This window comes from Cyprinodon tularosa, unplaced genomic scaffold, assembly GCF_016077235.1.
Source record: "Cyprinodon tularosa strain WSP-4 unplaced genomic scaffold, ASM1607723v1 ctg359, whole genome shotgun sequence".
Taxonomy (NCBI): Eukaryota; Metazoa; Chordata; class Actinopteri; order Cyprinodontiformes; family Cyprinodontidae; genus Cyprinodon; species Cyprinodon tularosa.
In genome coordinates this window covers 629,520-642,429 of record NW_024039073.1, presented here as the reverse complement: position 1 = coordinate 642,429, position 12,910 = coordinate 629,520, and the positions used below count along the sequence as shown (strand labels likewise).

General features: G+C 37.6%; 1 protein-coding gene across 1 annotated transcript in view; it reads left to right on the top strand.

Moving 5' to 3' along the window:
- LOC119790232 (disks large-associated protein 2-like) overlaps positions 1 to 12,910 on the top strand; it is a 53,982-nt gene that overhangs the window by 32,038 nt on the left and 9,034 nt on the right. The window contains exons 5-7 of the mRNA XM_038295688.1: positions 9,447 to 9,535; positions 9,664 to 10,103; positions 10,182 to 10,273. Of these exons, the coding sequence (XP_038151616.1) occupies positions 9,447 to 9,535; positions 9,664 to 10,103; positions 10,182 to 10,273 (621 nt within the window). The remainder of the gene's footprint in view (positions 1 to 9,446; positions 9,536 to 9,663; positions 10,104 to 10,181; positions 10,274 to 12,910) is intronic.

Sequence of the window (12,910 nt, the reverse complement as noted above, 5' to 3'; positions counted from 1 at the left end):
CCTGCCTGATTTTACCGGAGTCAGTCTGTCTACTCTTGTCATGTGTACTGACATTTTGAAAAAACAGCTTGTGGGTCTAAGTATTAAGAAACAATGCATAACTCTTGAAACATGAATTGAAGATATGTTAAACCATTTTAAGGTAAATATACACAGAGGCATATCAGGCTTTTCAAAAGTGTGGGAGAATCTTGGACAGAGAAAAGTGAGGTCTGTCCAAGGTTAACGCAAAGCCAGTCAAGTGTTTCAACCTGGATTTCATACATTTATCATGATTTCACTTTCACTGAATAGAGTTTAAATATTCATCAACATTAAATAGATATTGAGCATGTAGCTAGTGCTATTATTAACACTACTTTTTTTTCTTTATTCTATTTTAAATAACTGATCTTTATTCATTTATTTGATAAAAAATATATGGCAAAGAATACCATCTACAAATATTCTTTATTTTAACTCATTTATCTTAAGCAAAAGTTAACACAACTATTTTAAAATAGGGTTATAAAGGATTTCTCAAAACTGCACAAAGATCTAACATCAAACAGACATTTCTGGATATTCAATATGATATACAATATCTAAATTCATTTTAAAGAACCAAAGTGTTTTCCACTGTCCTTAAAAGAAACTGCCAAGGGACCAGTGCATCCATGAACACTGGGCCTGTTTTTCAGTGTAGTCCTGTTTCTCTAACTGTGTCTGGTTGGATGTGCTCTCTTCATCTTCTGACCTGGGAGTCATCTGCCTGGCTGCGTGTTTCCTGGACTGGGCGGCTTTTTACAGTTGGCAGCTGTATCTCTGATTCTTTTTGTATCTCTGCTTCTGTCCCCTTGAACCCCAGTCGGCCTCGGCAGATGACCGCTCACACTGAGCCTGGTTCTGCTGGAGGTTTCTTGCTGTTAAAAGGGAGTTTTTCCTCTGCACTGTTGCTACAAGCATGCTTAGTGTAAGGGATTGTATTCTAGTGAGCGAGTCGATGCAATCAACTGGTTTTCCTTAGATAGAAAACTTTGAATCAATTTGACTGTATGATCTGGTGAACTGTAAAGTGCCTTGAGATGACATGTGTTGTTAATTGGCACTATAGAAATAAACTGGTTTGAATTGAATTTAATATTAACTGGATTTTAAGTTTCAGTGTTTATTACTGTTTCTTTGCCTTCTATCTTTGCTCTTTATGTCCCATATTAACGTAGAGATTTTTCATATGTGATAGCTAGCATTGGGGCCTACACTGTATCACAGGATTTCACATTGTGAGGCTTTGCAGCTCTTGGAAGTTGCTGCTCTAGTAGTATGGCCCAGTAGCCTGTGCCATAGGGTGTGCTGTATGGGGCGGAGAACAGGGTCATTTGGGTTCAAATCTTAAAAACTTTTTTCATGCTGTCAATAAATTGAAATTAGACAAGAACTGGGCTCAGTGGGGGGAGGGTCAAGTTCTGTGCGGTCGGATTCTATGGGGTATTTTGGGGGAAAACTATTTTATGACATTTCAAAATATAGAAGTGCATAGGATCCTTAAGTATAGCTTGATTTTTATTTTGTTTTTCATTTGGTAGATTTAAACTTTAGGTAAAAACTTGATGCCCAGTCTGCTTGGTCAGACACTGGGAGGGACACTGCTATATCAAATTTAGCCAGGAGTTTTTTTCATTTGTTTTTTAGTTTTTGCTAATAAAATCAAAGTAATGGCCTTCCCTTCCTTTTTTCCCAGAAAGACTCTTGTGCGACATTGATTTAATACCCAAATTACATTAAGTCTATCGATTGCCAGATGTTGCCTTAAGGAAGCCAGCCAGTTAATGAGTATTTCCTTCAAAGCAAATTGATCCTTCTGCATGTTTGGTTAAATAATGCTTAGAGAAATCTAACTGACACAATGTCCTCATTAAAAGTGCTATAATATGTATTCTTTATATTTTTCACATCTATGTTATAATTAGATGTTATAATGTAGGTCCCAGACTACTCACCAAAATTGTTATACTTTCCAAATATTAAATTCAGGATTATGTCAATCCCTAAACTGTAACTCTTAGACGGATCTAACAAGGTAAAGGGAATATGTTAACAACTACAACAGCACTCAGAGTGCACAGATCTCTGCAAGCAGCAAATTATGGCCTCCTATTGTGACTTACAGCCATTGCTAAAACTCGCACATAATCTGGATCACTGTCAAATTCTTACCTTTGGTAAGAATTGCCTTTTAATCCTTTCATGATTTTATGAATAAGCAGCCTCTGGTGCTTGTTCTGCTCTCTCCTTCTTCATTCACTCAACACTCTGCTTTCTAGTTAGATCAGCAGATCAAGGCTTCGAGAGAGGCATAGCTCAACTTTCCTGTGTTTTTTTCTTCGCTCATAATACTTTTGAATGTTTTTGAGTCCTGTGAAAGATAGGCTCTGTGTATGCACCCTGATGCTCTATCTTTCCGGTTCTTTTTCCTGAAAAGAGATCACTCGGGACAAACTCTTTAAATAACACTTTATAACTTATATGTATTAAATAACCAGGAGACATGACAGCAGAATATGATAGAAATTGTAATCTTACTCAGATCAGAGAGATTGATTAGAATATACAGAGGGCAGCTGCTCACCTCTGGGCTCACCTCTCAGGAAGTGGCCCTGATTAATTAATTAAAAAGGCATTTTATATATCTTCAGTCTGCCATATCATCACGTTTTACATCATACACCTTAGCAGATGGGTAGACATCCATGGCTGGAGCCTTATCAAAATATTACACTTCGTTCTTAGCTGAAGGAAACCACTCTCATTACATTTCCAAATCTTTGCCATGTACAAAATTAAGATTAGAACTGTATATCCAGACAGAGGAACTGTCCTAATTAGATTAAAACGTCAGTTCTGATGTGCAACAGGCAGCCCATACCAGGGTGTAATAAACTCACACATCTTCAATGATAATTATCCTAACAATTCCCCCTGAAAAGGTGACGTTTTTAATGTCACTTTTTAACAAACCCATTAATGTCTCCTCATGACCAGGATATCAATCATAGAAGAAAACCTTAAACGTTGCTTCTTGCAACATCATAGAATCATGGAACAAACAATCAACAGTCACCATGGAGATGTATCATTAATCAGGGATCAAAAGTAATCATAATCAAAACTTCAGACCAAATGTTGTCACGCAAGACCACAGTTTCAGCATTTAACTACAATTTGGGTTTCATCTAATTAAATGAAGGCTGTTTTAGAGTCCTATGTGCACATTATTTTAATTTACCTTAGACTAGGTAACCTAAGCCTATAAATCTAATAAGGCCAAATTCATCTACTCTCACTCCCACCTGGAGGCCTCCTAAATGTGACCGATAATCATGGATCAACCGTCAGTCTAAATTAAGAATCATTTAGTCACAGCAGGGGACGTCACAGGGCAGGCCGGGCCGTTCTCCACCGGAAAACCCTACTCTGAGCAAAAAAAACACGTTTTGAATCTGACAATTATCATTACCAACTAATTAAAGAACCTTTAAGCCAATCAGGTTCTGAGTCTTTCTATATCAAAGCAAAAGTGGCATAAAACTTGATCTTGGTGTATCTGGAGCAAAATGTTTCCATGATTTTCATCAAAACAAAATCAAAATAAATCACACATATAAATCACAATGAGTTAAAATCAAGAATTATCTTAATCAGAGTTAGAGGCAAATGATGAAGATTACTGACGATGATGAATTCTTTCAGTGCCTCTATCACTCATGAATAGAATCAATCAATCAGAGTCTCGTATGGCTGCTTTGGCTATAGAAAATCATCTCAGATTATCACTTCCCTTCTGTACTAGGCTAAAGAAAATTTTGAAAACAATTTTTACATCACAGCATATTAGCTTCTTCTAAAGTTATTACTTCATTTTTAGTTAATTCTTATCCTCTCCCCATTGAAAATGATTAGAGTTCTATTTTCTCTAAGAATAACCAGCTTGGCGCGGTTTTGCCCCCTTAAAATTCCCTCAACAGACTTAGTAACTTTAATTGTTACAGGGTTAAATTCTTTCTAAATATCTACAGGTTCCTTAAATGAAATTATATTAGTTGCAGTAATTTGAGCTTAACAAAATAATGAACTGAAATATCAATAGGATGGTCAGGCTGAATGCATTTTGTTATATGGTGCTGAAGTTGTCAATAGTCACTTGTGTAACTCTCTGGTTTAGGGGAGAACTGTTTGTTCCTCCAAATAAGGTTAAAGAATCTTTGAAGGAATTCCTGCATCAGGATTATGATGTGGATCATTACCCAAATTTAATTAATTGTTCCTTGGACTGAGGGTCACCTTTGGTCAAAAATATCATGAAAATCCACTACGCAGTCAAACAAACGAGGAAACACAAACAGACACGGGATGTCTCAAGGTGCTTATACTTATCAACTCTCACGGTAGATGCTGTCGCTTTGTCAAATGAGTTTTTTCCGCACGGAGCTGTCCACAGCTGCAAAGGGTTCTAGGTGTGATACAAGGAAATTCAGGCCCAGCGGACAATGGAAGGTGTGGGAACTAAAATAATCCAATTTAGTCACGTGGACCTTGGCAAGCATAAACCAGGCTTAAGAGAAATCAGCCTCTTTGTTTTCTTTTTTTAGCAAAAGGAAACAAAAAACTATTATTAATTATTCGAAAGTATGAGGAAGATATAATCAGCTCGATAAAAGAAAGTTTTAAAATATTTAATTCTTTTCTTTTGTAGTTATTTTATAGGAAGTAGAGCTAATGATTGTCTTACTAGGGAATTTTTTCAATTTTCTATGAAGTTCTTAATATTCCTCAACGTATTGTACATTGATTCCAGCCTGTGTGAATATTTTAAAATTCAAGGATAGTTTTTGGCAGTTTTTTCCTACTAACAGCTAGTCCCTAATTTTATACTGTTGTCGTAACTTTGCAACAATGGTCTACAAAGTTGCATGAACTGAATACCAGTAAGTAATATCAGTCAGTAATAGGGGAATGTTTTATACAATGTCCTGTACTGTACATGTATAGAGCACAGATTACATACTGATATGTACCTTAAATTTTTGCATTTTAATTCAGTTTATTAATTAAAATTTTTCTTAGTTTACATATCATAGCTTGACTTTCTATAAAAACTGTTTTAATACCTAAATACAATGAAGGGATTCACTGGTTTTCAAATATTGTTTCACTTCTGGGATCCTCTGCCAGCCATCATTGCATATATTGTAAAAAAAAAAATCAGCCTTCCACTTGTGGTGTAATCAGTCCAAATTCACCTTCTTCTGGACTGATTTGTTTCCTTAAGGGGTCAGCCAGCTTGAGAATAAAATCTTTAACCTCATAGAGTGTTTTCTCTTAACTTTGCACAGGGCTTCCCACAGGGACCACTTTAAAGCCAATTTTACTGCAATATTCCTGCTTTTGTACTGAAAAACAATTACATTCTTAGCAAATTCTTTTAATTGGCACCATCGAGACAAGGTCATAAAAAAAGATAGTTCAAAACTTAAACTTGAAAAGTCACCAAGTGTTTATCATTTTGCTGATGCTCATATTTTCCACACCTGTGCTGCCAGAGTGCCCATAATCACTGAGCCTGTGTGTCTGAAAGTGTGTGCACACTTTAGCACTTCTGTGTACATATACCAAAGCACCTTTAGGGTAAGTAATCCTGTTGGACATAAATTGCGAAACATCCTGGCTGCTTTGTCTTTCATCAGCCCTCATTCTCTTTTCATGAGCCGGACTTTGCTCTGTGTCTAAAACAAAGTAATGGAGGTCACCCCAGATGGCTGCAGCACACTCATTTCCTTCTTTTCTCTCAGGCACCCTGACAGAATACAAAGTAGATTTTCAAAAATGTCACTTCCAGGTTTAAACACTGACTGCTCTGTTCCATAGGCTGTAAAAAAAAACTGCATGGCAGTGTATACTGTATACATACAATGCAATCATCCTCGTTAAACCAAAAGTGTCCAAAAAAAAAAAAAAAAACTGTTAAATAATTTGAACTTATCACATGTACATGCAAGCCTGAAGCCTGTTTCTACACAGGAAAAACAATCTAGAAATAGGTAAAAATTTCTTAAATTAAGTGTATTTACCCTTTATTTGAGTAGGTAAATGAGATAGTTTGCCAATGGAATGAGTATTTTTACTTTTAAAATGAGATAATTAGATAATAGGCGCTTGAAATAAGAAGATGCAATTATGTTTTCTTATTTTAAGTGTAAATTGTCTTGTTCCATTGGCAAAATGTCCAATCCAAGAACAAACACTCTTTATTTTAGGAAAACATGAATTATTTAGATTTATTTTTTTTTTCAGTGTGTACCCGAAATGCAGACACATTTATCCTAAAACCATACCAGCACGCTGTGTTTTAAGCCTAGAGTTAAAACTAAGGAAGATAGCGTGGAGCTACCACGGGCGCCATTAGCTGAATAGGCACTTTGCTATGAACCCAAATATTATACAGAATAACTCATTCCTGAAAGTATTCCTGTGTGAAAACTACTGATACTGTTGTGGTGTCACAAAAATCTGTGAGGAGTTTGAAGGGTGTTCTTTTAAATAATATACAGTGAGTACTTCTATATTAGCTTAGGCTGATTGACAGGGTGTCTGCCTCACAGACTAAAACTGGTTATTGGTTCCACAGGAGAGGAGCCTGATAACTAAAAGATCTGCCTCCCTTCTACTTTTAGACATTCTAGGAACCACTAGTAAATCTGAAGATTGAGAGTGAAGTGCTTGGCTAGGGACATAAAGAATGATAAGATCTCTGATGTAAGATGGAGCTTGGCCATTCAAGGCTTATATGTGACAAGGAGGGTTTTAAATTATATTCTGGATTTAACATGAAGCCAATGAAGAGAAGCCAGCATAAGAGAGATTTGATCTCTCTTTTTAAATTTTCATCAGAACTCTGGTGAAGAATATTTGAATGGGACCCATAATAGACACCGTAGAGCATTTTTTTGTCAAGTTTGTGAGTGTTCATGCTATTACACATTACACCTTGATATAGATAACTACCTGGTATTTTAGTTCGCAAAGAAATGTGTCAGTGGCATAAACAAATGAAAACCTGTTTTATTACTAAACCTACACAAATAATTATGTTGAACTTTTGCATTTACAGTAAAGCTACCGTTACACTTGTTTTCTTTTAAAACCTAGTAAATTCATCCATAACTTTCACTGCAGCTGCCTTGCTGTCATCAGCGGAATCTCTCACTCCATGAATAAAGAACAGAGAAAGTATAGCCCATTTCCCACTGAACTTTTAATATGGCTTAAATATACCTGTTGTGACATTTAAAGGTTTATAGTGTTCTTTGGCCTATAAACGAGCTTCATCAGTAATATCAAACAATATTTATTATTCATCTCGCTACTTTTAACTCGACATTTGTTTGTTTGTGTGATTTTTCCACAAATTAAATATTTAAAAGAACCATATTTTGAAATATTTGGTATTTGAAAGCAGAGTAAATCCCTATTTCTTAAATCCACACACAGAAAAACAACACTTAGACCCAATGAAACTTTTGCAAACATGCTGTTGGATTATAATTACAGCAGAGTTTCCATGTCAGTTTTTTACACTGTTGGTCATTGTAAAAAATACAACATGTTAGAAATTATTCAGAAACATTAAACATTTTTTAATGTAAAACACCAAAGTTAAGCAAACTCTATTATTTTATGGTCCAGACCACACAAAGTAGTAGTTTTTTTTCTTCCATTTTTTAGGAAATAATTTTAAAAGAAGGGCATGTCTTTGTATTGTGACACCATTCTAACATTCTTAGATAATATCCAATACAGTTATTGCCCTTGGAAATCATCTGATTAATAAATCAAATTCACTTGTGTGTAATTTAATCTCAGTAGCTGTTGTGTAAATTCTTCTTCGAGAGCATTAGGGAGTAAACAGCATCATGAAGACGAGTGACTACTACTAACAGGTCAGTGAAAACTACCGTAGAAAACTGGTTTAAAATGGATGTAACCCGACTTGCTCAGTAAACCTTTCCTGGAGTCTTTATCAGTTCTTCGTGAATTGCAAAAAGAACTTTTCCACAGAGAAAGTTGTGAAGCTGTTTAAAATAAATTTTGGTTATAGATATTAACTGTATGTAGGGATTGACAAAATATTTAGATTTTTTTTTTTTTTTTAAGAGATATAACACAAAATTGTCTTTATTGAGATACTCTAATTGCATTAGCCTATAATTATAATTCAGACCCACCAGTTTCTGTTCCTTTTTCTCTCAGCAAACTTCTCAGTGGATTTTCTCCTCCCGACTACAGCTATTCATTAATTGTACCTGTTTGAAATTTTAGAGAAAAAAAGCTTTGATTGTTGTGCCTTTTTATACAATTTTTTGGAGAAAAATAAATATTAAGCTATGTATTGTATTTTGCGATACAGATTCAAAAATATGGGGAAAAAAACAAACTTCAAGCCCTACCCTAGTCTTTGACAATCTAAAAAAAGCACAGTTTAAGCTGTTTTCAATGAGAAACAGCGTGAGACACCATTACAAATCTACCAAGGCATAGTTGCTCCCTGAAACTGACAGACTAGGCTTGGAGAGCATCAATCAGAGCCTGTAGTAACATTGGAGGAGAACTGCTAACAAACAGCCAGAAACACAAGGAGATGGTTTAGGGTCAATAAAGCTTTTAAGGCACAATAGCCATAGTAGTCCAGACCACCCAAGTACAACTGAGAATTTGTGGAAAGACTGACATTTCTGACCCTTTTATTAAATCTGACTGCATGGGGGACATTTACAAAGAAGGATAACACAAATGTCCAAAAAGGGATTTTATAAATCATCTACTCGGGTATGATGCATATAAATATAAAGGACAATGCTATCATTTGCATTTCCTTTCGCTTTAATTTTTTCAGTTGTGAGCATGCATGATCATCTGTTATTCTTCATCAACTCTCCTCTTCACTGACCCTGCTGCTTTCCCTAATGTCAGCTTGAAATGGCTCCTGTCCTCTGCCACTGACTGCAGGATAAAGCGAACAATAGGTTGTACTCAGGAACTCAGTAAAATTAAAGCAACCAGCAGACCTCATAAAACTTACAGACATGAAATGGGTCATTTTCTGAAAATCTAGTAATGGCTGAAGTATTTTTTTCCCACCATAAACCCCCTGCGACAATAATTTTTATGTTGTCTGAAACATTTCCTGTTTCGATTAAATTTCATAGAAATTCAAAGTCCATGGTAGCAAATCTCTGTAGTCTTTTAACCTTTGCAGCCTCCCATAAATCATACAATGTTTGGTCTCTAACGTGCCATATACAGTTTTGTTACATAGTTCAGTCCCAACCCAATAAACCCAGAGGCACAGGGGAAGGCAGCAAACATAATGAGAACCACTGTTGTTTTTTTTATCGTTTTCTTCAAAAAAGGTGGAAGCAGCCACGGACTCGGAGTCTGAAAGCAAAGGCTTGCGGGAGTACCACTCTGTTGGGATCCAGGTGGAGGATGACAAAAAAGGGTGAGCTAATGGCAACTTGGTTTGAAAATTATCATAGAAACTCTGCCTTTGATGTTATATCACCTGCTTTTAGTGTTATTATATGCGATTTTTGTTGAATTTCATTCATCTTTTGCTTTGTACCTCAGACAGGGGAGATTTAAACGCTCCAACAGTGTGACAGCAGCTGTCCAGGCTGACTTAGAGCTGGAGGGCTTTCCCACTATGGAGGACAAAGGTCTGCAGTTTGGTGGGGGCTTCCAGCGTCACTCAGAGCCAAGTACGCCTACCCAATACGGAGCGGTGCGCACCGTCCGTACGCAGGGCCTCTTCACCTATCGAGATGATTACCGCACCCCTGCTGAGCCGCCCAGTCCTCGCGAGACCACCAGCGAGACAAGCTGGCAGTTAGAACCTCCTTCCCCACGGGAAAACCAGGCCTCATCAGGTGAGTCAGGAAGGGTGTCTCCATCCCTGAGGAGAGATGGGAGCTGGTTCATGCAACTGCTTCACACCGAGACCAAAAGGATGGAGTCCTGGTGCAAAGAGATGGAAGCAGAGGCTGAGGAGAATGACCTCTCAGAAGAAAGTAGGTGTTCTGCAAGTAAAGCCAAAAAGCAAAGGCTGTATTTTAATGAGGATAAATCCAACTGTGTCTTTCCTTCAGTTTTAGGTAAAATACGAAGCGCAGTTGGAAGTGCTCAGCTGCTCATGTCGCAGAAATTCCAGCAATTTTACTGGCTGTGTCAACAAAATCTGGTAAGACATGGTTATGCATTTGAGTCAGCAGGTATAAAACTAAGCCCTGCATGCTTTCCCTACGTAAACTCACATATCTAAATGTAAGAGAGACTTTTGAAGAGCCTGGTATTCATTTACATATTAATTTAAAATTTGAGTCATTGGGCATGTAATATAATTTACAGTCTTAGAACCTTAGTAGTTTTAAATTAATCAAACAGAAATTATATTTTGTCTCTCTTAAAACAGATAATTGATCAAAAAAGCATTTTTTAAACAAACAAAGCTCTTTAAATCTTGCCCTAAAAAAACAAGAAAGCACTACCCCATATGGCACAGCTAGAAATCGCATGCTTTGTTGAATGCTATCTAAAGAAAAAGGACCTTAACAAAAAAGACCTTGATATGAGATTACCGAAATCCATTTTATAGAACAGATCTCACAGGCATTGCCACAGGGGCAAAGCATGCAATGCTTGTATGAGGCTTCAGTTCTCTATGCACCTGTTGCAGGCTAGAAGGCTGGCCCTGGACCTTTGTGTATTTCCTCTTTCCCTCAACCCCATTTCCTGACTTTCAGTTGAAGGCCACTTATATAAAAACAATTATTTTTAAAAGATCATCTTGGCATGAAATGTTGGTGGCTTCTGTGGAAGTAAATACAGGTAAGCAGGACAGATTTATCCTCAACCACCAGCATTTTTCATTGGGGAACTTGTATTTTTCCCTAAAATATGAGACAAATCAAAGTCTTGGATTTAAAGAAAGAATCAATATTGATCTAATAGGAACATTATGCAACACGGTTTGTGGAATGGCTTTAACTGATTTCATTTTTAGATTTTCATGGGAAAACAAGGTGGGCAGAGGTGCAGAAAACATACATCAAATGGCCTGACACCAAAACACCCAGAATAGCCACAGTAAGGTCTGTTGCCTCTGGACATGGTGCATCCTCTTAGCCAAATGAAGCACACAGCTCCCCACATGTTGCATTGGAAGGGGTTTTGGAAAACCATTAAGCTGCTTATGTGATAAAATTACCTAAATTAAAGAAACCTTTTGATGTACCACAGTGTTGCATCAATAAAGTCAAATGATTATGTGGATCAAAGTAAGTTACACTAAAATAAGATTTTCTAAAATAGAGATTATTCACCCCATTTAGGGATAAGGAAAATAATTATGGTTAGCAAAGAGGTGGAGTAGATGATGTATAATGAAATGCAGTTTTTCACAAGTAGTTAATAACGACTGTTGTAAACTACATGCATGCTGGATTCACCACAAATGGCTTCTAAATGGTCGTCTATTGGAAGGTACACACAATATGCAGAGAACATGTTTGAAAGGCCATCAGTCTATCACAGGACTACACGGGATACACAAGCATGCTGGCATAGATTCACACCTTCATAAGCAACTGAGAGGTAAACCTGCAGTTATGTTTTCAAAATATTGGAGAAAGCCAGAACTTCAGCTGAGAACAATAAAAAAAAATACTTGGATAAAATGGAAACTCCATGCAGAGATAACTGAGGTGAATGTTTAAAGTCAGGAACTCTGTGGCAGTAGTGCTAACTGCTGCATCATAAAAAATATGGCTGCACAATTTTGGCATCAAAACAGATGAACCTATTTTGAGACACAAAGGAGAAGAGAAAAGTGAATAATTAGAAAAAAAGGATAATATAGGTTCTCTTAGTTTTTCTTCTTCTTTGGTTAAAGTGAGGGTTGACAGCTTTAAAGTCTACATCAAAGCTCTAAATAAACTGAGCAACTTCTTTGGAAGGTTTGAGGCACTAAATAGCACTCCAGCAGTGAAAGCTGTTCCACACCTGGGGGAGGAGACACTAAACCTGAAGTGAGGAAAACTCTGAGGAGAGTCAATCCAAGGAAGGCCCCAGGGCCTGATAACATACCTGGGCGGGTGTATAAGGAGTGTGAAGATTAGCTGGCTGGTGTCCTCACAGACATCTTTAACACCTAGCTGGACCAATCCATAGTGTCCGCATGCTTCAAGCCTGCCATTATTCCGGTCCCAAAGAAGCCTCAGGTTACCAATGTCTACCGGCCTGTCGCACTCCAATCATGATGAAGTGCTTTGAAAGGCTGGTTAAAGAAAACATTGTCTGCAGTCTGCTGCCAGCATTCAACCCGTTCCAGTTCACCTACCGACGGAACGGCTCCACTGAGGACCCCATCTCTGCTGCTCTCCACCTAAGCCTGGCCCACCTGGAGGAGAACAGCACCCACATGCGGATGCTGTTCCTGTACTTCAGTTCAGCTTTCAACACCATCATCCCACAGCATCTGATGGGCAAACTGGAACAGCTGGCCTTCAATACAACCCTTCGAAATTGGCTGCTAGACTTCCTCACCAACAGACCTCAGTCAGTCTGAGTCAAACAGAACACCTCTAATGTCATCATCCTAAGCACAGGCTCCCCCCAGGGCTGTGTTCTGAGCCCCCTGCTGTTCACCCCGGTAACACATGACTGCGTCCCCAGGTTCACCATCAATCACATTGTAAAGTTTGTAGACCACACCACGGTGGTGGGCCTTATCCGTGATGACAACGACCTGAACTACAGAGATGAAGTGGAGCAGCTGGTGGACTGGTGCAAAGATAACAGCCTGATCCTGAATGTGGAG